At 39.6% G+C, this 26,552-nt stretch overlaps 1 protein-coding gene across 1 annotated transcript in view; it reads left to right on the forward strand.

Annotated features, from left to right (window-relative positions):
• The window catches only part of LOC144483726 (transient receptor potential cation channel subfamily V member 6-like), a 170,437-nt gene that overhangs the window by 25,874 nt on the left and 118,011 nt on the right, over positions 1 to 26,552 (forward strand). Inside the window, exon 2 of the mRNA XM_078202269.1 lies at positions 17,461 to 17,555. Within this exon, the coding sequence (XP_078058395.1) occupies positions 17,461 to 17,555 (95 nt within the window). The remainder of the gene's footprint in view (positions 1 to 17,460; positions 17,556 to 26,552) is intronic.

Here is a 26,552-nt window from a genome sequence, read left to right on the forward strand (position 1 = left end):
CATTCTGCCTCGTAGTTAACAGAAAAACAGCCGTTTGCACCTGCAGACAGTCGCAACTGCTGTTGTCCCACTCTCCCTCTCTTCCTGTTCAAAGTCTCTGAGACAAAGTCTGCAATAACAAGGCCATCTCCTTTTGCCTTTGTTTTAAGACATAGGAACAGAAGTAGGCCATTTGGCCCATCGCGTCTACTCCACCATTCAGTGAGATCATCACTGATCTGATAATCCTCATCTTGATTTTCCTGCCTTATCCCCATGACCCTTACAGAATCATGGAATCATAGAATCCTTACACTGCAGAATAAGGCCATTCAGCCCATCAAGTCTGTACCGATTCTCCAACGGAGCATCTTCCATCTGCCAAGCTTTTGCCCACTCATCTAATCTGTCTATATCCTTCTGTAGATTCTGAGTTATCCTCATACTTGCCTTCCCACTTATTTTTGTGTCATCTGCAAACTTGACAAGAGTACATTCACTTCCCTCGTCCAAATTGTGAATATATATTGTAAATAATTGTGGTCCTAGCATTGGTTCCCTGTGACACTCATAATAGGTTGCTATCCTGAAAAAGCCCCTGTTATCCTAACTCTCTGTCTTCTATCAGTTACCTAATCCTCTATCCATACTACTACCACCATCATGGGCACTTCTCTTATTAAGTAGCCTTTAGTATGGTACCTTGTTGAATGTTTTTTGAAAATTCAGGGGTATTATTACATCCTTTTATCTATCCTGCTCATCACTACCTCAAAGAATTCTAATAAATCAGGCATGATTTCATTTTCATGAAGCAATGCTAATAAATCAGGCATGATTTCATTTTCATGAAGCAATGCTAATTCTGCTTGATTATATTATGTATTTCTAAATGCTCTGCTATTACATCCTTTATAATGAACTCTAACATTTTCCCAATGACAGTTGTTAAGCTAACAGACCTGTAGTTATCTGTTTTTTGTCTCCCTCCTTTTTTGAATAAGGCTGTTACATTGGCAGTTTCCCAATCCTCTGGAAGTTTTCCAGAATTTAAGGTGTTAAACCTAGTTTGTACATTTCAATAACATCAGACTTTGGCCCCAATCCCCATGGCATTCACCGCACAAGCTTTATATCAGGCAAAATTCATTGAAGATCACATGATTGTCATTACTTCACCTTACCTTAAATTAAAGAGACAGTTTAATACATAACCACCTAATAACCATTCATAATAAATATTATTTTTTTGTGATTGGTTATTTTCTTACTTTCCTAAATTTGAATTAATTAACAAGGTTAATTGTGATTATTGATTAGATCAGAAAAATATGATGGATTGCTTTGTGCTATATACATATTTAAAGTCTGCACTATGCAGATCTTTTCATTATAAATATCAGGTATATGTTTGGTATGTGGAGCATTAGTATTTCATAAATGTAAATATGTGATTATTTTTATTGTTTTATCCCATATGACCTTCTCATTAAGTGACTTGCTGTTTTTAATTGCATCTCATGCAATAGTTAAACTACAAGTGTATTTCATATGAGAGTTGTGTCAAGTTGGGGTGTACAATTGTGATGCAGCAGATCATACATCAATGTATGAGGTGTGCCTCAAACTGTTAATAAAGAGGGTTCAATGTATTGAGTGGAGTTTGAAAGAACTTAAGATGGGGGTCAGTGGAGTAGGTGCAGCAAAATAAAAGATCAGGGATAGGTGGGAGCACAGGAGAGAGCTAACAAAGATACCATGGACACAAGACAAAGGGAATGTTAATGGTAATGTTAAAGGCTAAAGAAGGTGCTAATCTTGGCAAAAGGGAGATAGCAGAATGTGTTCATAGCAGAACAAGGGTCAGTTCTCTGAAAGAAAAACATAAAAACAAGTTACAGATGGCCCTAGTGGGAGGGGGTTGTGAAAAAATAGATTTTTTTAAAAAGATTGTAATGGAGGAGAAAGTTCATGGTCCAAAGTTGTTGAATTCAATGTTAAGTCCAGAAGACTGTAAAGTGCCGAATTGGAAGATGAGGTGTTGTACCTCTAATTTGTGTTGGGTTTCATTGGAACATATGAAGCAGGTTAAGGATGGACATGTGGGTCATAAGAGCAAGATGGGAGTTGAAATGGCAAGCAACAGGAAGATCGGACTCATGCTTTTGAGAGGTGTACCACAAAGCAGTCACCCAGTCTGTGTTCAGTCTCCCCAATGTAGAGGAGACTGCGTCGGGAGCAGCGTATACAATAAACCAAATTGAACAAGGTGCAAGTAAAATGCTGGTTCACCTGAAGAGTGTTTGGGGCCTTGGACAATGAGAACGGAGGAGAGAAAGGGGCAAGTTGTGATTGCGTGGGAAGAGGTTGGGTGTGATGGAGGCATGAACCAGGGTGTCACAGATTTCCACATAACCAGCTGAGGATTCCCCTTGTCCTCACTCCACCAGCCTCCACATTCAAAGAATCATCTTCAGCCATTTCTGCCAACTCCATCATGATACCATCACTAAACACATCTTTCCCTCAGCCCCCGCTAGCATTCCATAGGGACCACTCCCTCAGTAACAATCTCACATCATAACCACTATTCATTTTGGTAATGAATTAACTATATCCATTTCAAACTCCAGTGTCACCTCAGACGTGCAATGTTTTGTCTTCATTCTGGCCTGTTGGAGTTTAGAGCAAGTTTATGTACTTTCTATCAAGTAAACAAAGCAGTGCTTACCTTTTGTTTAGTGTGGGTGAGTAGTTTCTCTGTGGATGCCTGTGGCATGTTTTTGGTTTGTGTGGCTATGCTACTGCATTTTGGACTCTGCGTTGTTAGGAGTGGGTTAACAGACCTTCCAATTAAGTCCTAATTTGATGTCAATTGTTCAATAGAAGTCACTGATATATAAAGGGGCTGCAGGTGGTCCTGGGTGGTGATGCAGAATTGTATGTGAAGTTAGAGCAAAGAAATAAAGGTAGTTCATGAAGAAGCAGAATTTGTGTCTCCTTTGCTGAACTGCAACCGAGAAGCTCAAACATGAATGCGTCTTTGGAAGAAAGGTCTGATTTGTCCTCAATCAGATTATCTGGCAGACTATTTCAAGAATAACTTGCATATGCATTAATTTTTAATGAAACACAGTGCAAACTTTGTGAAACCTAGTGTCACTGGCAGATTTTGCTCTTTGATAAGTTGTGTACCTAATTTGTTGCACATTCCAATTTACAATGTAGTTTGGAGCAGCATAATGAGCTGACACTACCAACATATACAGCCTCATTTAAGCATTAAAATTTGATGTTAACTCTGAGTGACAAATTCTACAAGTTCAGATAAAGCCCTGTTCACAGTTTGACACAATCTTACCTGCTGCAGCAGAAGATCCCACAAGGGGAGAAAACAACTTTTGTGGAGATGATATTGCTTGTTTGTTTTTATTTTGTTGCATATGTTGTGTATTATTGGGTAGATATTACTGCTAGATAGATGTCTGATTTTGCACCTGAGTATTTTTCCTTGCCAGTGCTTTTCAGTTGTTATAGCCATTTGGCCCATTGGGTGGGATTACAGCCTTGCTTGAGTGAGACTGGAAATTCCTGTCCAAGGTCAATGGACATTTTTGTTGTCCACCCCTTGCCCTGATTCCATGGTGGGTGAGATGGTAGAATTCCTGTGATTTGTGTCTGTACCAGCTCTCAATGAGCATTATGACTTAGTGCCATTCTCTTTTTCCCTGTACCCCTACATGTTGGTTCTATTCAGGTATTTCTTTTGATATCCTCTTAAAGGTCTTGATTGAACTCCACCATGCTTCTGGGCTGGGGAATTCCAGACCTGAATCATGCATTGTGTGAAAGTTTTTCTCATTGTATTTGCCTTTTTGCAAATCATTTTATATCTGTGACCTCTTATTCTTGATCCTTTTATGAGGAACAGTTTTTACCCATCTACTCTGTCCAACCCCCTCATGATTTTGAACATCTCCATCAAATCTCCTCCTCAGCCTTATTCTCTCCAAGGAGAACAGTCCCAACCTCTCTAATCTATCCTCATAATTGAAATTTCTCATCCCTGGAACCATTCTTTTAAACCACTCCTGCACTCTCAACTTCCTTTACTGTGGCACCCAGAACTGTACACAATATTCCAGCTGAGGCCTAACTAGTATCTTGTACAAGTTCAGCAGGCCTCCTTGCTCTTGTACTCTATGCCCCCATTAATAAAGCCCAGGATACTATATGCTTTATTAACTGTTCTCTCCATCTGCCCTACCACCTTCAATGATCTTTGCATATATATATACCCAGGTCCACCTGCTCCGACAAGCCTTTAAGAATTTTATCCCTTTTCTTGTATTTTCTCTCCATGTTCGTCCTACCAAAACACCACCTCACTTTTCTGCATTGAACTTCATCTGCCACTTATTTGCTAACTCCATTAACTTGTCTGTGTTCTTTTGAAGTTTTACATTCTTCTCTTCACTGTTTATAATACTTTCAAGTTTTGTATCATCTGCACCCTTTGAAATTATCCCCTGCACACCAAGATCTAGATCATTAATATATATCGGGAAAAGCAAGGGTCCCAATACCAATCCCTGGGGAACCTCACTACTAACCTTCCTCCAGCCTGAAAAATATCCATTGACTATTACACTCAGCTTCCTGTTATTTAGCCAATTTTGTATCCACGTTGCTACTGTCCCTTTTATTCCATGAGCTGTAACTTTCTCACGTCTGTGTGGCACTATATTGAAGGTCGCCTGAAAGTCCATGTACACCATATCAACAGCAGTGCCCTCATCGACCCTTTTTGTTACCTCCTTTAAAACAAACTCCAAGTTGATTAAACATGATTTCACCTTTGGAAATCCATGCTGGCTCATTCTAATCAACCCACATTTCACCATGTGACTATTAATTCTCTCTCAAATAATTGTTTCTAGGAACTTCCCACCACTGAAGTTAAACTGACTGGCCTGTACTTGCTAGACTTGCGCTTACACTTTTTTTGGACAAGGATGTAACATTTGTAATTCTCCAGTCCTCTAGCACCTCCCCTGCATCTGGAGAAAATGAAGTTTATGGCCAGAGCCTCTGCAATTTCCGCTCTCACTTCCGTTAATATATTTTCTTCATTATTCTTGTATTCCATCCATGAAGCCCCTTTGAGGCTTTACAGTTCACTACATAATTGAGATGAAGATAAAGTGTTCATGAAATGAAAATCCAATGATCATTCAAGCAAATTTTGCTATTCCCTTCATTATCCTAGGGCTGCTTTCTGTGCATTTCAGAGTAGTGCTGCCCTTACTTCCTGCACTTCAAAACATAGCCTCCCACAAAGTTGTTTCATCAACTGCATCACTAAACAAAGTGCATCCATCTTTGGATCAGAAATGCAGGTTACTGCAGCAAAAAACATTCATGCAACTACATCCTTCCAAGCCACTCCGGAAGACATCTGCTACATCCACCACACTTGTGTAGACGGGAGGTGACAATCACTCTGAAAGGACAGCTTCTTCATCACTTCTTTTGCATATAAACTACATCTTTCACTGAGACAGGATTCTCTTCAATAAAGAATTACATATGGAGGGTTACTCATAATCTCATGACTTCCATGAAGAGAAAAGATTTATAATCAAATTCAGCTGGTTTCTGAGTATATAAACGTGGGCTAGATTTTATGCAGCTTTTCGTGGTGGGAACCATGGCAGCCAGGCTCTGAATCATGGAGAATCATGGCCTATGTCAGTCTCCCAATGTCAGAAAAATCTCCCCTGATTAAGTCACAGGCGGAAGGGACATATCTGGGATTCCTGACCACCAGCAGTGAGATAAGAACATAAGAAATAGGAGCAGGAGTAGACCTCCTGGCCCATCGAGACAACTTGGCTATGATCAAGGATGATCTTGCACTTCAATTCCGTTTTCCTGCCCACTCCCAATATCCCTTAATTCCCTGTGAGGTCAAAAATCTGTCGATCCCAGCCTTGAATATATTCACTGATAGAGCATCCACAACCCTCTGGGGTAGAGAATTCCAAAGATTCACAACCCTTTGAGTTCTAAATGATTGGCCCTTGTCCTGAGATAAAGCCTCCATGTTTTAGATACCCTGACCAATGGAAACAATCTCTCAGCGTCCACCCTATCAAGCCCCTGCAAAACTTTGTAGGTTTCTGTGAGATAACCACTCATTTTTCTGAACTCCAGAGAACGTAAGCCCAATTTACTCATCCTCTCATCCTAGGACAACCCCATCATCTTAGGCAGCAATTTATCATGGGCCTTCCATGCTCTCAAAAAGCCACCCAGCAAAAACCTGTCAGATATTCCAGTGGCCTTTGTGGATGTGGTGCCCAATTGGACCTGGCATCGGGCAGGGAGGTTGCAGCTGGAAACTACCCTACTGCCCTTACCACAGAAGCTCCTGCTGTGACCACCATACCATCTTCATAGGGGAGAAATGGTATTGTGTTAATGTGACCGGGCCAGTAGTCGGAGGCCCAGGCTAAAGATCTGGTGACACAATTTCAAATCCCACCATGGTATCCGGTGGAATTTAAATTCAATTAATAAAACATGGGATTGAAAGCTACTTTTATGACCACCATTAATGAGACTATCAGCAATTGTCATAACCCATCTGGTTGACTAATCTCCTTTCGGGAAGGAAATCTGCCTTCCTTACTTTGTCTGGCCTACGTGTGACTCCGGATCCACAATAATATGGTTGACTCTTAACTGCTCTCTGAAATGGCCTAGCAAGCCACTCAGTTCAAGAACAATTAGGGATGGGCTACAATAGCTGGCCTTGCCATGACGTCCACATCCCTTGAAATAATAAATACAGCAATGAATAAATAACTCACCTGTGGCCTGCATTTCCTCAATAATCCTGGGCCTTGGGTGGGAGCAGTGCTGCCAGCAGCCACCATTCCCATTGGTGGCAATGATAAGTTGCTTGCCTCTGGCCAACAGTTTTTAGTGGGTGGGACCTTCAATGCTGGGACCCTCAATCATATAGAAGTTCTGATGAGGGCCAATTAAATGACTAAAGCACACTTTATTGTGTTGGGCCTGCCCCCAGACTTAATTGGCATACCCTGCCAGCTCTCCAACCGGTGGACAAAATCCCGGCTATCACCATACATATTAAGGCCATTATACAGAGAGCTGCTTTGATGTGCATAATGTTACATTTGTTAGTGCTCACATTTAATTAATGTGGTCAGATAGAATGCCCTCCAGTGCAGAAGGAGGACATGTGGCCCATCAAGTCTGCACCAACTCTCCGAAAGAGCATCCTGACCAGGCTGAACAACCACCACCCCACCCCCCTCCCCACTATCCCCATAACCCCACACATTTACCATGGCTAATCCACCTAACCTTTGGGCACTAAGAGGCAATTTCACATGGCCAATCACCTAACCTGGACAATTTTTGACAGTGGGAGGAAACTGTAACACCCGAAGGAAACCCATGCAGACAGAGGGAGAATGTGCAAATTCCGCACAGACAGTGACCCAAGACCGAAATTGAACCCGGATCCCTGGCACTGTGAGGCAACAGTGCTCACCACTGTGCCACCATGCCACCACAAGATGGCTCCATGAGATGTGAAAATACAGGCCATTTGTGATTTCCCAGAACCTGCAATAAGAACAGAGATTTTAAGATTTCTGGGAATTAATGGATTTTGTTGTAAGTTTGTGCCGAACTTTAACAGTGTGGTAGCACCACTAAGAGAACTCTTGAAGAAGAATAAGAAATTTAACTGCATGGAGGACTGCAAAACTACATTCCAACATTTAAAAACTGGGTTGACATCAGTGCCAGTGTTAGCCACTCCAAATTATGATGAACAGTTTAAACTATCCATGGATGCTAGTGGCAATGGCGTGGGGGCTGTATTGTTACAGGAAGATGAACTTAGAGTTGAGAAACCTGTGGTGCATTTTTCAAGGAAATTAAATCCTCATCAATGGAAATATTCTACAATTGATAAAGAGACTTTAAGTATGGTATAGGCATTACAGCATTTTGAAATTTATGTTACCAGTAATTCTGTCGAAACAATCATATATGTAGACCATAATCCCCTAAGATTTCTGGAGAAGTTTTGAAATTGGAACACTCGGTTATCCAGACGGAGTTGTTACTGCAACCATTTAATCTAAAAATCATTCATGTGGCTGGAAGAGAGAAGATCATTTCTAATGCTCTGTCATGAGTGTTAAGAAAAAGATTATTGGGAACCCAGTGTGTAAATACTTTGAATATACTTTATGTTAATGTATGCTTTTAAATCTTTGTAATGTTAGATAAGATAGAATTGATAAGAAATTATTAAGAAATGAAATCATCTTTCAAATTCTGATTTATTTGAAAAATGGGAAGGTTAAGAATTGAGGGAAATCATGATTAAAAAATGAAATTAGGATAATAATGGGATAAAAGGGGAACCGAATGACAGCTGTCTGAAGGGATGCATTTGAGATGTGAATTAGTGTTTGCCTAAGTGACTAGAGGAAAACAATGGGGCGGCTTCAAAGTGGGAAAGAAAGAAATTGGCATTTGTCAGCTAAAAGCCTGGTCCACAGGGTGGGTAACATCAAAAGGAAAAAACAATATATCCATGGCAGGATAATGGGGAGAGGGGTAGAGAAGCAGCTACCATCATTGCCAGCTGCAGAAAGTTAATAAGCATTATTTCTTAATAGTTCACAAGAATGTACAGTACCTCACTGGTTTGCATATCTTTCTCACATTATACTAAATTGAAAATATTCACCACTAAGAACCAATGTTCGAAGTTACTCTTCTGGATTTTGGTAAACCCTCGCATTTAACATCAGCAGGGTTCTCAACAATGTGACAATTTAGGTAGGAAATACCATTTGTCACCCACCCTCCCCCACCATCACTAGCACCAGCTCATTCATGCTCCAAGTTACACATGCAGAAACACCCTCAAACTATCTATATCCCTCCCAAAGTAGATGCATCTGTGCTGGAAATTGTTATGGAAAGAGAGAGACACGGCGTACTGTGAAATGCTGACTTCCTGGACACCAAGGGAGCATACATGGATTGATCTATGAAAACAAGAGGAACCTATAGTAGAATGTCAGCTACAAGATACATGTGGAAGGTAATACAGAAAGCAAATGAGGAGCACTGCCCTAAACTTGGAAAGATCTCCAATTCTAAATTTTGAGGCTCCAGCTTGTTGAACACAGTTGTTGAAATTGCTTCCAGTAGAAAAGTAAATTTAACCGGACAGCTCCTTGATTTTGAGTTTCAATCATTAGTGCTCACATTATTTAACTGATGTGTTTGACTTTTAAATGCCCTCAGGGATGTGTAATAAATGCTGGACCAGCCAGTGATGCCCACATCCCATGAACAAATAAAGAGAACAAAAAGTGAGTGTATGTTCAAAAAACAGAGATATTCTCTGCATCCATGAGTGCAGATGCTCCCAAAAGACACTCTAACTGCAGAAGGAACTTTGAGGCTCTTTGAGGGAACTTTGAGGGAACTTTGACCCAGATATTTCAGTACATGTTAGCTCTTCCTCAGTTGTTATCTTCCTTCAAGACAAGTGTATCCTGTACTTTATGGACAATTAAATAGTGTATTTAAAAAAGACAGTGGTTCTGCACAATCAAGTAAATCTACCGACCTATTCCAGCGTGGGGAACAAAATTGGTCAAAAACATACCAAAGCCTGCAGTGGAAACTCCAATATCAGCCTCTTTAACCAGCTCCAATTTTTCAGGTTAAAAAGGTCAGTAACCTATCTCTCCTCTTGTGTCAGCATCTTTTAGTTACTGGTTTCCTAGGGTGCTATCCTTATGTGTTAGTTGAATATATCTACTATGTACCTAATGAGAATGCAATAACTTCATTGCAGTGTTAATGTAAGCCTACTTGTGACACTAATAAATAAACTTAAACTTAATTTGAAGAAATTGCAATGAGCTACCTTACTGCTCCCTCCAAAGCATTCCTCCGACTTCAGGAGTTTGTATTTAACTTTGAAATACACTTGGTGGATTTGCTGATTCTGACAAGTGTAGCATGAATGTAACTCATCTATTCTGCTAGCTTCAGTATCGCTAATCTATTTTTCCATGACAGCTGGAGTTAACAATGATTTTAAAAATATATTTTAATGGAAGAATCCCTTAAGTTCTTTATTCAGTTTTCTGTTATTCTTCTATTTAAATAAAATACATAAGACTTAAAGAAAATACTTGAAGTTTAAACGAGAAATTTTTTTAAAGTTTATTTATTAGTGTCACAAATAGGCTTGCATTAACACTGAAATGAAGTTACTGTGAAAGTCCCCTAGTTGCCACACTCCAGCGCCTGTTCGGTTACACGGAGGGAGAATTTAGCATGGCCAATGCATCTAACCAGCACATCTTTCAGACTGTGGGAGGAAACTGGAGCACCCGGACGAAACCCACGCAGACACGGGAAGAATGTGCAAACTCCACACAGACAGTGACCCAAGCTGGGAATTGAACTTGGGTCCCTGGCACTGTGAGGCAGCAGTGCCTCACAGCGCCTGGAACCCATGTTCAATTCCAGCCTCGGATCATTGTTGGTGTGGAGTTTGCATGTTCTCCCTGTGTCTGCGTGGATTTCCTCCAGGTGCTCTAGTTTCCTCCCACAGTCCAAAGATGTCCATGTTAGGTTGATTGGCCTTATAAAATTGCTCCTTAGTGTCAGGGGGACTAGCGGGGTGAATGTGTGGGGTTACGAGGATAGGGCCTGGGTGGGATTGTTGTCAGTGCAGGCTCAATGGGCCAAATGGCCTCCTTCTACACTGAAGGGATTCTAACTACTGTGCCACCATGCTGCCCCATTGGTGCAATGGTCAGTGTGCTAATAAATATTGAATGAAAATTAATTCTTGCAGTGTGGGCCTGTACCCTGGCTAAAGAGCCAATGGAACCCCACCGTGGCTTTTCGGCAGCCTTCAACTTGATTTAGTGTCACTCGGGCACTCACCTGGTCAGAGTCGGGGTCCTTGTCTCCAGGAATTGCCTGTCTTAGAGTGCTGCTGGTCAATCTGAAGCTTACAGCTCTTCAGTATAGGCAATGCCTAGGGAGCATTGGTCACTGCCAATACAGCAAAAAGTCCATGGGTGGCACGGTGGCACAGTGGTTAGCACTGCTGCCTCACCGTGCCATAGACGTGGGTTTGATTCCCAGCTTGGGTCACTGACTGTGCGGAGTCTGCACGTTCTCCCTGTGTCTGTGTGGGTTTCCTCCGGTTTCCTCCCACAGTCTGAAAGACATGCTGGTTAGGTGCATTGGCCATGCTAAATTGCCCCTCAGTGTATCCGAACAGGTGCCAGAGTGTGGCGACTATGGGATTTTCACAGTAACTTCATTGTAGTGTTAATATAAGCCTACTTGTCACATTAATAAATAAACTTCAAACTTAAACCTAAGGTCAAGGCTGCAGGATTGTTTAGCCCCAGAAGTAAGGTGAGTGGGATGGGAAAACTGAATAAAGGACTTAAAGGATTCTCCCATTAAAAGCTACTTTTTTTATCATTCTGTTAACTCCAGGTGACATAGAGAAATAGATTAGTGATACTGAAGCTAGCAGAATAAATGTGTTATATTCATGCTACACTTGTCAGAACCAGCAAAGACTGTTTCATGATTTACAAGTGTATTTCAAAGTTAAATACAACTGATAAACAGGGAGACCCTGTCAAATGGGGGACCAGGGGGTTAAAATTTAGGGCAGATGGAGGTTTCTCAAAGTTTGAATACAGAAACAGCATGATCAACATCAGCTAAAGTTTATGCAGAAATAAAATGATGTTTGATGTACTCTGCAGCAACCCAAACAATGAGCGTGTATTTATTAAAAATATTACACTTAACTTGTCACCTTGGAGGTGTGATTAATAACATTTCAAATAGCTGTCTTGGTCATTAAGAAACCACATCATTTATATTTGTTTATTTGTCATTATATCTATATTTATTGCAAAGGACTAATAAAGCACCTTCAGAGTGTTACTATTTAGACGACATGTTACACTGGTAAATGATTTTAAAATTTATTTCTCTCTGACTTATGCTATTGTTTAAATCAGATGTGCACCTTTAGAATTGTGCAAGTGAGAAACGGAGTCTGATTTAATTTTGTTAGCAGACCTGGGGCAAGATTCTCTGGCCTCCCAACCACGTGTTTCCCACTGGCGGGAAGTGGCGCGTTGTTTTGCTTGTGGCTGGATCCTCTGGTCCCGCCGCTATCAATGGGAATTCCCATTGACCTCACCCCACACTGGCAGGAAACCCGCGGGCGGGGATGCACTGCCGGCAGGACTGGCGAATCCCACAGGCGTGGAAGGCCAGAGAATTCCAGCCTGGTCTCTGTTGTAGAGCTCCTACAGACTCAATAGAATTTGTGGATAGTAGACTTTGTGTGACATATGAGGAAGACCTTCTGCTCATTGGCATTTTAGAGTTTGGAGCTGATAGTCCATGTAATGCAGTGAGAAAATATCTTTGCTGAAGAGGATATTTCACATTTTGAAACTCGCAATGTCACTGCCAGGCACTCCTTGGGAACATAGAGTAGGTGTGGCTTAATATTCCCATTGCACTGTCTGTCAGCGACTGATCTGGCATGACCTTCAATTATCCTATGGAAGTCATCCTGCTTGAGTTACTGCCAATTTGATCAAATTACTGACAGATTTCTTCTGCAATTAACTTAAATCCATTTTAAAACAGACAGCCCAAACTCAACCCGCACTAAATCTTTTCAATTGTAAAGGGGAAAGAACAGGTTTTTTTTCTAATAATAACAATGATTTGTATTTATGTAATACCTTTAATGTAGTAAAATACCCCCAAAGCACTTCACAGTAACATTATCAAACAGAATTTGACACCGAGCCACATAAGGAGATAATGGGTGATTGGTCAAAGAGGTAGTTTTAAGTTTAAAGTTTATTTATTAGTGTCACAGTAGGCTTACATTAACACTGCAATAGAGTTACTGTGAAAATCCTCTAGTTGCCACACTCCGGTGCCTGTTTGGGTACACTGAGGGAGAATTTAGCATGGCCAATGCATCTAACCAGCACGTCTTTCGGACTGTGGGAGGAATCCGGAGCACCGGAGGAAACCCACACAGACTCAGGGAGAACATGCAGACTCCACACAAACAATGACCCAGGTTGGGAATCGCACCCAGGTCCCTGGCGCTGTGTGGCAGCAGTGCTAACCACTGTGCCACCATGCTATCCATTAAGGATTGTTGTGCAGGAGCAAAGAGTGATAAGGCTTAGAAAGAAAATTCCAGGGCTTCGGAATAAGGGGAGCAATTAAATTTGAATGAAGGGACCAGAACTGGAAAAGTACAGAGGTTTTTGAGGATTATAAGCCTAGAGGAGGTTACTGAGATGGGCAGGGACGAGTTATTGGAGAAATTTGAAAACAATGATGAGAATTGTACAACTAAGGTGTTGCTCAACCACAAGCCAATATAGGTCACCCTGCATGAGATATTGTGAATGAGACTTTCTGTGGGTTAGAACATGAGCAGCAGAGTTTTAGATGACTTCAAGGTTATGGAGGGTAGAAAGTGGGTAGAGGACAGTCCAGAAGTCTGTTGGAATAACCAATTCTAGAGCTAACAAAGGCATGGATGAGAATTTCAGCAGCAAATGAGCTGAGGTAGATCAGTATGCTTGCTGCTAAAGGTAGAAGCAAAACAGTCTAATTCACTGTATCGCTGGAACCTGCAAGCATTCGAACAAACATACTGCATTTTATTTATATCCCAGTACAATATTTTTTAAATATCTAATCTGTTTCTTGTTTAGCTGTTGTGCACAACATGGACTGGATTTTTCTCTCTCCCAAATTAGCTGTGAACAAGGATCAGGGCAAGTCTTCTGCTTGCTACTTTGGCTCTGCAATGACACTGACCCATTTCCTGGGTTGGGAAAGTTATAGCTTGCAGGATTCCTGTAAGCAAGAAGGAGTCTTGCCTTGCCAAAGGAAGAAAGCTGTGCCACACTGGGACATTTGCTGCAGCATCAGAATGTCAATCAGTGGCATTTGTAAGTTCAGAATTGCCCAACAATTCATATTTATTTTAAGACCTTCAACTTGGCCAGTGTTTAGCAAAGGTAAGGCTTTGAGGTCAAAATGGGCAGAATTAGTGTCCACTTTTAGGATCCATTCTTTCAAAAAGAACTGTGGGCTTTTGTCTCATTCTATAGCCACTGCTTATATGGTGACTCATAGGATTGATGGCAATGGTAGTGGAAGGGAGGTACATTGGATCTCATGTATCTACAAATTAATCTCAATTCTATTTTCAGTCTAACAAAAATAAATTGTTTGCAGCTTCTCCTATCTATAAGGAAAAGCTTTCCATTTCTGAAACCACAATACAACTTGGAGAATTGTCCTATCAGGGGACATAGCTAAGAAAAAGCAACTCCAATGATATCTGGTCAGTCTGTGTGTAGCCAGCTCTCATTGCGTTAAGTGTAGACCAGCATTCTGTCTTGTCCTATAGACTGACCATAGATAGTACATTGATCTGACAAAAACAAGGGAACTCATGTTTTCAAGTTTAAGAAAGATACTAATCACTGTTAATAATAAGTCTGTACAAGCTGAAATAAAGATGTCACATTCTCAAGTGGAGAGATTGGTGTCCATGTTGCTGTAAGATAGTTTAAGATGGGATGTTTTCTTATTGTAAATGATTGATTTTTTGAATTATTAGCTGCTTATTGAGAAACAACATTATATTGATTGCATTATGTGGTTGTGAAAATGATTCTTATGCATACAGAAATCTCTAGTATTCTCTTTTGGCACTAACTTGAGTAAATAAATGGTCCCCGTAGATAGTGTTCAAGCATGTTTATATTTTTATACCTAACAAGAGATCATCATAAATCAATGATTCAAAGGAAAGATTTCAATCTATGTGGTTTGTGTGTACATATAGGGCAATGCTATGGTGCGCAAGTTCACCGTGGTATGTATGGTAGGATAAAGATTGCACTCAATGATTTCTTGTTATGACAAGTTCATGGCCTTCGATGTGACATCGGGTGGAAAGAATTAAAACTAGCTTTTTCTGCCCTGGAGGGAGGGAAAGCATGCAGGTAAATTCTCCTCAGGCACCTTACTCTTTCGTGCAGGTAGCCAAGGTAACGTTGGTAAGGAGCAAACTCGGTTTGTAATTTCCATGTTGAAGGATGGTCTGTGAAATGAGTGAACAAAATGCATTGGAGAAAAGTACGTTTACAATTGGGCTGAGTGGGAATTCAAAATGCTACGTATATTTGCTACTGTGTTTTAAAAAATATTAAACTTTAAGTTTATTCTTTTTTTCATGTTTTGAAACCTCCACAATTGTAGAGTGATAATTTTATTATATTTTGAGTATCTGGGCAAACTTTTAACCTAAAGTTAATACTACCCTGGTACAATATTTAATTCTTCCCAAACTGTGTACAATTTTTTCAATCTCTGCTCTCATTTTACTTCATCCTTTGCAGAATTTTCCATTCGGTCAGCATAGAAAATCCAGACCCAAAAATTAAATCTACTTCTCGTTTTGAAATGTCATCTCTTTCATCTTATTCTGATTCTTAAAGTTAGCGATGCTTCTTTCATGATCTTAATTTCTTTAATACTGATAATTGTAAGGTTACGTATATTGGAAAAGAAACATGCATCTACAAGAGGCAGAGAAGGAAAAGACTTGGGATAGTTATTCAGCATTTAATGGGAATATTCAGTTGGTCCAAAACCCGAATATATCTTGAGCAGAAATAGAGCAACTTCATGTGAATAACTGTAAAGGCATGTTTGGAACAGTGTGCTACATTTTAGACACTCGGGCAAGATTTGCCACCATTTTAAATTAATGGTTATAAAATCATGGGCCGAGGGGTGTGGTCTGTAAAGATACTGAAATGGAGACCGAAAGAGAAAATGCTGAAAAATCGCAGCAGGTCTGGCAGCATCTGTAAGGACAGAAAAACACTGACGTTTCGAGTCCAGATGACCCTTTGTCTGGACTCGAAACATCAGCTCTTTCTCTCCTACAGATCATGCCAGACCTGCTGAGATTTTCCAGCATTTTCTCTTTTGGTTTCAGATTCTAGCATCCACAGTAATTTGCTTTTATACTGAAATGGGAAGATTGAGGTTCCCACTTTAAGAGGAATTTGACACACTAAAGAGAGTTAGAGAACAGCAGTAAGAATTATTCTGGGACTCTGGACTACATTTTATGAAGAGTAACTTCCACATTAAACATGATTTTATTGTAGGAAAATGAATTGGGAAAGAGCAAGATCAGTTTTCACATGCTGATAGGTGTAACTTATTTGACTCAGTTTGTGCATTTAGAACTAAAGGGCATGAGTAACAAATTATTGACCTCAAGATCAGAAGGACTTCCCTATCCAAAGAGTACTGATTCCTTCAGTAAATGCCAGGAAAAGTCGTTAACTCTGTTAATGGCACAAAAAACAAATGAGGTAAAATTCTCCTTTAGAGATGGTGCCGAGGGTCAAAATGATGAGTGTGAAAAGAGAAGGTTGTATATTGTGTGGAACTTGATGGTTCCTGGTTAAGAAAGAGGGGGGAATCTCATAGAGACTTTAAAACTTCTAAGACGACTAGACAGGGTAGATGCAAGGAGGATGTTCCCGATGGTGGGGGAGTCCAGAACTAGGGGTCACAGTCTGAGGATTCGGGGTAGACCATTTAGGACGGAGGTGAGGAGACACTTCTTCACCCAAAGTGGTGAGCCTGTGGAATTCATTACCACAGGAAGTAGTTGATGTCAAAGCATTGAATGTATTCAAAAGGTGGCTAGATATAGCACTTGGGGTGAAAGGGATCAAAGGTTATGGGGAGAAATCTGGATTAGGCTACTGAGTTGGACGATCAGTCATGATCGTAATAAATGGTGGAGCAGGCTCGAAGGGCCAAATGGTCTCCTCCTCCTCCTGTCTTCTATGTTTCTATGTTAAGTGAGTAAGATCGGATGAAGGATGATAATAGATCAAGGATGTGAATAAAGTTAGATGTATGTGTAGGTATTATTGAATTCTGCTCAATTTGATTCCTGAGGCAGAAGTGGGTGAATCATGTTGAATAGTTTTTCAGGAGATGAAATGGTAACATCTATGTTGGAATGAATTATTTCTGATTTGTAGAAGAAAGGGGCTTGATGGGCCAAAGGACAACTTCTCATTCCATATTTTCTTTATGATCCTAGCAATGGTGAAACCAATTTCACCTTTCCATCTGGAATTAGTTACAAGTTATCATTCTACTGATAGCAATTTAGCTATATATTGTATTTATATTTTTTAAATTTAACATTAAAAATCAACTTAAACTTTTAACTGATGGATTACAAAAAGAAATGATTTCACTTTGCAGAACAGAAAGTCCCTTATTCAAAGCTGCAAGAGAAAATGATGTTGAAACCTTGAAGAATTTAATACAGGAAAAAAATGTAGACCCTTATGAAAGAGGTGAGTAAAACGTAGCTGCAGGTAGCAATATATTGCATAAAATACTGCATATCTCAAAACTGGCAAATCTTTTGAACTGTAGCGAACTGGAAAAACTTGCATGGGGTCCAAATGACAGCATTCGTACACTATAGCTCATTCAGTGATGCTGTGTGTAGGTTTTCACATCTACCCTGAGCAAAGATTGTGAATGAAACAGCCAGATTTCCACCATTGATCTAGCATACCCCACCAAAGAAATCTGCAGACTCTCATCTGTCTCAATGTTCCTGCAAAGTTGGGATTGGGACAGAATGAAGGAATCACTGCAAAATCATGGATAGCAATCAAACACTTGTGTGGTGTCATGGTTACAGTATTCCTGTATCTGTATAGACACAGGAGAGAACATGTACTGTATTTCTGCACCTGAATGTGAGTGGGCATGTGTAGAGATGGAGATAGGCCCCTAGAATAACATTAATAACCGCTGATAATCTCTTAAAACTGGTACACCATAGGCAAGACATTTGCCACCCCACAGTGATGTAACCATATGCCATAAAGTTACCAAGTTTTAATATGTTGGGCCCATTACAGAAGTTGGTATGCTAACCTCAAACATACATAACAACAGTAACAATTACAGTATAAAATTAGAAATTTTCCATATTTTCTTCGCCTATCTCTGAATTTTGTGGAACAATTGAAAAACGTACAGAAAGCAAGAGGGAAAATTGTAGGCTGTAGCAAAGGTTTGGTTGTGGTCTGGGGCATCACAAACCCATAGTCACTGAGTGCAACCTTTCTCCATCTAGAAAGCATTTACAAACTTTTGTCCAGAATCCTGAGAAAGCGTATTGAGTTAATTTTTTTATTCTTAAATTTTGGGATCATTGGGAAGTAGATGTTGAAACCTGCACATCGACCAATGGAATTGGAACTGATTACTGCAGATGGTGGGATAAATTGGCTGATACAAAAATGGAGTGAGACAAGTGTAATCAAGCTTCACTATATCTGGCAAGATAGTGCTGAATAATTATAATGATCATCTTATTAACAAGACAAGGTTGCCTGGTGTGGAATCATTGATTAGACAGGGATATTAATTAGCCTTCTTCCGAGTCTACTCCATTTGCTATTCCATGTTGAAGCGATCTTGATCTATTTGTTATGGTTTTGAGTTGCTCATCTCACTTAATTTTACCTGAGTTGATCTCTGTTCTACTTGTGATATTAATTGCACATTTTATTTGCACTGAAGGGGGACAAGGAGCTCATGGAGCACACATAATGGTTATCTTAATGTTTATCATACATTAGTCAGAAAACTCTCAACATCTAGTATCAGAATAAAACCATTAGGGGAAAAAACATAAAAGTAAGTCTATATTTGCTGAAATTGTGCTTGCATTCTTGTACCAAAGTGAGAGCTTCTTACTGGGAATGTACATTGCAGCCTTGCTGAGCAAGTTTTCGGCCATTTTACGCTAGAGATTGTCAGTCACAGCAACAGAGTGCAGGAAATGGCAATAATTCCAACAGAAAAATTTAATTGCAAAACGTTAAGGGATGCATTGAGTTCATTCAAAAAATTGAACAGTAGGAAAAAATTTCCAGTTTTTACAAAATGAATGAAGAAAATCAAATTTGCCTATTGAAATACACGATGTGGAAATAAGTAAAATATATTCTCTCCTCAATAACACTGGCAAAATAAGACAGCGAAACTATAGAATTTTTATAAGAGGTGAAAGGCATTCCATGACATGTAAAAATGTAATCTTCAAGAGCGCAACATTTAATTCAAGAAAGCAAAAAGGTGAAACCTGTTGAAAGTTTCAACACAACCCTTGTTGTGACAGCATTGCGAATATACCGCACCTCAGGGTGAAAGAATAACTGCCTTGTGGTTGACCTGTGAAATGGAAAACTTGCAGTAAATTCTATACTGAACCCTAACTTGACATTTAAGAAAGTAATACAGCATACAAGATAAAAACAACTGTTAAAAAGCAACATGTGGTAATTAGAAATCATTCAGATAGAAAAGCTGACAGAGTAAATCTCAACAAACAAGTATCCCAGCTAAAATATACACTGAAGTAAATTTATGAGTGGGGGGAGAAACTTTCTGATGAACTGTAATCCTGTAAGGTGTCCAAATTTTTGCTGCACACATGAAGTACCACATATGTTCAAGGAAGAAGCATTTTCACTCGATGCACTCAAAAACATAAACCACTCATGCAAGTCAACGTGACTATGTGTCACAGAATAAAATAAAGGACAACAAAGTTTCTCTGATAATAACTTAACTGATTTTAAAAATGAGCCCCTAAAAAAGCTAGAGGTTGCCTTACAGAAGAGGCTGTCCAAAATCTTGAATGTGTTTAATAATTCCCTGAAGTTATATGACAAATGTATAGGAAAGATACTTCAATAAAAGAAGTTAGAAGACCAAGAAATTTATCATTTGCAACACCGTTAGTGTCTCGTGTAATATATATTCAAAGATACAAAAAAAAACTCCATCAGCATCCGAGCAACCTTTTGGGCGTACCGGGTCATTGAGTGGCCTAATGCAAATCTTTTTTTCCATCTCTGATCTCTCATCAATCTGTGTCTGAATTCTGCTGAGGGTGAAAGAAGAAATTACCAAGATGGAATAGAAAATTGTGGAATCGTCCACGGACTTGCCTTGTTACTTTACTTAATCTTATTAACCTGAAAACCAAGTGACATAGTATAAATCTGTGATACTTGAATAAGCCAAATGCAATGAGAAATATTTACAAGCATCAGCAGACCAGATTCCATCCCTCTTGGGAGAAGCAGAAGTGGACTTTAAATAGGATGCTAATTCAGACATTTGACAGATACCAGTTTCAAGCTCTACTAAGGATATTTATTACATTGGATGGATCTACTTGAAGACATTACAGTTCAAGATTTCCTTAACATCATTTTGTTTTCAGTTGCAATTGTTAGAAGGCTTTCTATACCAAATGGGATCTTGGTATATGAGGAGATAACCGTAGGTTGTTCTGACACAGGAGAGTTGCACTGAATAAGAAAAGTGAATTCTGAAAGAAAAGAATACATTCTTAGGACATATGATAGCTTTGTCAAGAGTTCAAAAAGATTTTGAGAATAGATGCCCCTGCACATCTCCACATCATAATTATTTCATCAGTGGTTTGTAAGTATGATGAGTTAATTAGGAAAATTCACACCATATCTAAAAAAGCAAACAAAATCACTCAGTGATCAATTGTGTAAAAACCTAGGGTTGAATTCATACTGAATAGGCAATATTTTGCACATCAAAAATTAAACATGCTGAAACATGCTATCCATGAACTGTTCAGCCTCGTGAATGCACCAAAGTACCCCCAGCAGCCACTCAAGCTCCAAACCCTGGAGCTTAAGTTGCTCCAGCCGGCGGCATCTCCTGCACACATGATTATCCAGGCACCAGCAGCATCTAGGATTTCCCACAAAGTGCAGGATGTGCAAATCATGGGACTGAGCTCCCTAGACATATCTAAATAGAATATATAGAACATAGAACAGTACAGCACAGAACAGGCCCTTCGGCCCACGATGTTGAGCCGAGCTTTATCTGAAAAAAGACTGGAAAAATCTTATTCTTGTTTGCACCAGACAAACAATCAGAACTGTTCAACTCTTTCAAGTGAAGACATTTAGTTTTGAAGTTTGTAAATATTAATTATCTAAAGTTTTTAAGCTGCACTTACAGTCTAAGCTAAAATCCAAATCCAGTTGTCTCTCTACTGCTTGCCTTTCTTTCCTAAATGGATGTAATCCCTTTTTTAAAAAAATGCTTTTTCTAATTCTCAGCTACTTGATAATGCTCCCTAACTGCAGTTTTTCACCAACCAATGAATTTATGTTTATTTTGTAATGTTAAGCTCTAGGTGCTGCTGACTGCCCGTCCTGGTGTTCTCCTCTCACATTCTCCTTATGCTGTCCTGTTTGTGAAAATATAACAACATCTCAGTTGCAGTATATAACTTAATACTAGCATACATTAAGCAAGGCTAGCCAAAAAGGACTAAATTGCATACTGAAGCCACAGTGGTCAGTGGAAAACTAATAACCGATTACTCTAAAGACACACCCATCTGATGATTTCTATGGTTTTGTAACCTGAGATTTTGGGGTGAGCACATGCCTGACATTAACACATTGATAAGAATAATGAGCATGCTAGGCAGATCATATGATGGCCCAGCATAAGGAAATAACCTTAAATTTATTCAGAATTGTACAAGGAAATGACAAATCCAGTCAAGAACATGACACTTTCAGCTGTGCCTAATCAACCTTGGCAGAAGGTTGAGACAGATTGATCTGTGTAGAAATTATTGATGTTTCTTTCAGTTATGGAGTACTTCTTCAGATTCATACGGACATCATAGTTGACCTAAACCACGTAACAAGATATTGCAGAGTATTTAAGATCAACATTTGCACCTGAATGAATATCAAAAAAGGCAATTTCAGACAAAGGAATTTAATTTTGAGTTCTGGACTTTGATACATTTACAAAGTACTTGTCCACATTGAAGTAACATTAGCTGGAAGATAATGATCAGATGGAGAGAGCAATGCAGACACTTCATCGTTCCACTTTGACAATTGGGTAGAGCTCTACAAGGCTGCTAAAGGACAGAACTCCCAGAAAACATCTGCCTTGAATGGTCATACCTGTCCAGCTTCAGAAAAGGAAGAAAGCCTGAAGCACAAGTCAAGTGAAAGCTTTCAGTCAACAACATGGAATGAGATCATACAAAGAATGAATATTGAGGATGAAGTCTGGATAATAAGCGCAAGATAAAGAACAATAATGTTTGAGGCAACCACACTTGATTATTTGTTCTTGAAGTACCAAAAGCTTCAGTGTGTTGAACAGACATTAACCTCTGCCATAACTATTAGATATTGATATGGCTAGAGAGTTCCACACAACTCTTACAGTATCTAAAACCAAGTGACATACAGGCCTACTTAGGTTGATAGGATATGGCCAAAGTGACTGGTGAAAATATTCATACAATTCTCTTGGAATCTGCTATCTAAGGAACTGGACTAATTAAAGAAGTAATTTCCAAACAAAAATGTAAATAACATGGGAGGTATTGTATTAGTAGCATTTGTGTAATATGAGCTGTCTTAGAAATAAGTTTGAAAATATACTGAATTTTGAATATTGCAAAAGGTTTCCATAAAATCAGGGAAAAGATTGTTAGATACTTTTTCAGATAAATAATGGAATTTCAGGTTATCAGTGTGGCATGGTTATAACAGTATCTTATGCTCATTAAAGGTTAGCCATTATAGTGCTGTTCTCCCCCTAGATAGTTAGGAACAAAGAGGGATGTTGGTATTATTTGAATTGGGTGTAAATTGGGAGAGATGGATACTCAGTGAGACCTTGGTGTCCTTGTGCATCAGTTGCTGAAAGTAAGCACACAGGTACAGTAGGTAGTAAAAAAGGCAAATGGTAAGTTAGCTTTCATAGCGAGAGCAATTGAGTATACAAATAGTGATGTTTTACTACAATTGTATAGGGTGTTGGTGAGGCCACACCTGAAGTATTGTGTGCAGTTTTGGTGTCCTTAGCTGAGGAATGATGTTCTTGCCATAGAGGGAGTACAGTGAAGATTTACCAGGCTGATTTCTGGAATGGCAGGACTGTCATATGAGGAGAAACTAAGTCAGTTAGGATTGTATTCATTGGAGTAGAATAGTGAGAGGGGATCTCATAGAAACGTACAAAATTCTAACAGGGTTGGACAGGGTAGATTCATAAAGAATGTTCCCACTGGAGTGGGAGCCCAGAACTAGGGGTCATAGTTGGAGGATAAGGGGTAAACCTTTTAGGACTGAGGTGAGTAGAAATGTCTTCACCCGGAGACTGGTGAATGTGTGGAATTCACTACCACAGGAAGTAGTTGAGGCCAAAACCTTGTGTGCTTTTAAGAAGGAATTAGATATAGCTCTTGGGGCTAAAGGGATCAAGGGATATGGGGGGAAGGCGGAATCATGGTATTGAATTTGATGACCAACCACGATCATAATGAATAGCAGAGCAAGCTCAAAGGGCTGAATAGCCTACTGCTGCTCCTACTTTCTATGTATGTTTCTATGTAAAAGCTTGAAGTTTGTATAAATCTCAGCTAATCATTTGCTGTCTCCCCACTCCTTGCATTAGTGGTCCTGGAATGTGAGTGATAAATCCAAACTTAGAATGGGAAATGACACATAACATATGTGTCACCTCCCATTCTATGGATTACCATGAATACACCAACATGAAAACAGCAATTCAATCATTTCTCTTCACCTTCCATTGTCCCTGGAAACAGACAGTCATGGGGTGGGGGAGGAGGTCTCATCTACCTGTACTTTTGCATCATTATAATTCGCATGTTTGTTCTGCCAAATGTCTGCATCAGATTTTTTAAAAACCTGCAATGTTTTTGGGTCTTTGAAGTGATTTCTGGTGCAGGAAAGGCTATACCAAAGGGACAGCCTTTACCTGAACTTAAACAGCATCAGTGTTTTTGGAAATAGAGCTGTAGTGGGGGATTTGAAGCATTTTGTATGGGAGTATGGGAGAAGTATAGAATGTTCTTCTGAATTCGGGAACCCCGATATACACAATTTCACGGCTTGTAAACAGCACTTCCAACCCTCGTGTGATTTCACATGCCATTTTTGTCTTTTCACACCAGGGTCAGGTTTGCAGTGATGTTTGGGAGCTGTGCTGGAGTGCATGAGGAATGTGGGCTGGTTAGAAGGCCCACCTTACGTCTCCAATACAGTATTGCACCTCCCAACAGTATTTAAAGACCCCCAAGTCTCATCCCTTACCCCATACCAGCCTATGCCCTCTCAGATCTTTCATGCCACCCCACTCCATGCCACTTCTATGCCCCCTCCCTTGTATCCTCCATAGCCACTTATCCAGTATGTACCATGTACAATCTGTGGACTCCATGCAATATCAATATAGGGGGGTTGTGTGTGGGGGGGGCGGGGGGGGGGGGGGGGGGGGGTTACCTCTCACCATCAAATAAAAGCTTCCATACCATTGCTATTAAGAAAAATGTTTTCTGCCATATGAAAAACTTTGTAATGCTTGTAATCCTATTAGCCTGAAGCAACAAACCGGCAATCACATCAAAGGAACAATTTTATTACAAGTTCTTGAAACTTCCACTCATTTTCAGATGGCGCACTTACTGTGCTGAACCCCCATTAATACTTGAAACTCAGTATTGATAATTATCACAGCTGTCCAGACAATAAACCACTGACTGTAGAAGAAAGAACAGAATGGGCTTATTTCAATTTCAAAGCAGATTGTCTTGCAATCGGTGTAAGAGAGCTGCTGGTTAGATGTTTTGCAAGCGTAAGGTTTCATTTTACAGTGTCACGGCCAGTTTCTTTTTTGTCATTCAAAGCCATTCAGATCATCTGACAAAAGATGACAGCAGAAGCTGACAGGATATTTTGAACATTTTTCACTGCATTATGGTACTTTCTCTGTTGCAAAAGCACTGCAATGCATGTGAACAAATACACCAGGCTGGTCAATGGAAGGGTCAACTTCCCTTTAAAGGATAGAACCCTATGCAGAATCATTACATTGATAACACATCTACGGTACAATACAGTACCTAATAGTGACATTTGAAGGTATGAAAAACATTTTATACTTGCCAGAATGTTCCAAACTCCTCAGCAGGCCATCCCATTTTCTTTATGAGCTCTCAAACCTGGCGTGCTTTTATAGGTCTTCCAAAATGCCATTACACCAGACAAAAATAGGGTGTCTGGAAGGCAATCCAATTTCTGTCCGCATTTTGTCCCAGTAAAACTGGGAATCCAACCTCAGTCGTGACACGTATACATTTTGCACAATAAGCTTACTCAACCTATAAAAAGGCCAGAGGGAAATGGTGCCGGCTCAGGAGTGTGGAGGAAAATCTGTTCTCTCCCAAGTAAGAACTAAGCATAGCCACCAAAAGTTGCCTCCGCACCCAAACAAACATTTGGCACCAGAGAGAGAAAGTTTAAAGTTTATTTATTAGTGTCACAAGTAGACTTACATTAACACTGCAATAAAAAGTTACTGTGAAAATCCCTTGGTCATCACACTCCAGCGCCTGTTCGGGTTCACCGATGGAGAATTTAGCATGGTCAATGCACCTAACCACCACGTCGTTCAGAAGGCAGGATTAATAAACTTCATGGAATGGAAAGCGAAGGCTTGGTTGAAATATATGGTGAGACATACTATCAGAGTAGAAGAGAAAGTAAATAGATACAAAATAATGAGAAGTAAATTGTTAAAGAAGGAGCACAGATTGTCAAAAAAATTAAATGAGTAAATCAAAAGAAAAACGGGTCAATTTATAGGTCAGCATTGAGTTGTTATGGGGTCAGAATTGAATAGTTTTCATGCGAATGCAGAAAGGATTCAAAGCAAATTTGGAGAATTAACATCAGTAATAAGGAGGAATAATATCTAGTAGCTTTAGTACTCATATTTTCAGGAGAGATAGGAAGGGTAGACGGTAGGAAGGGTAGACGGTAGGCAGGGTAACTTTAATATACCATCTCTACGGATAAGGTTGAAAAAATATAAAGGGAAATGTTACCATTTTATGATATGCTAAGAATTACAGGTCACTAAATGGTGGAAATCAAACAGGGGAATTCTGCAGACAATTCACAGATACATTAATAAAGGACAATAATATTACATGAATGTAACCAGCCCAAGATAGTGAAAAATGTGGCTAAAGTGGGGAATGTTTATTAAAATAAATCCAAGACCGCTTCTTTGATCAACATATTTCTAGTCCAATGTGATGTATTTCCAGGAAATGTAGTGTAAGAAATAACAAAAGAAAATGAGAGAACAATTGAGAAATTGTGGCCACAACATGGAATTGAAGTAGGAATAGAAATGATTAA

Source organism: Mustelus asterias, chromosome 3, assembly GCF_964213995.1.
Source record: "Mustelus asterias chromosome 3, sMusAst1.hap1.1, whole genome shotgun sequence".
Classification (NCBI taxonomy): domain Eukaryota; kingdom Metazoa; phylum Chordata; class Chondrichthyes; order Carcharhiniformes; family Triakidae; genus Mustelus; species Mustelus asterias.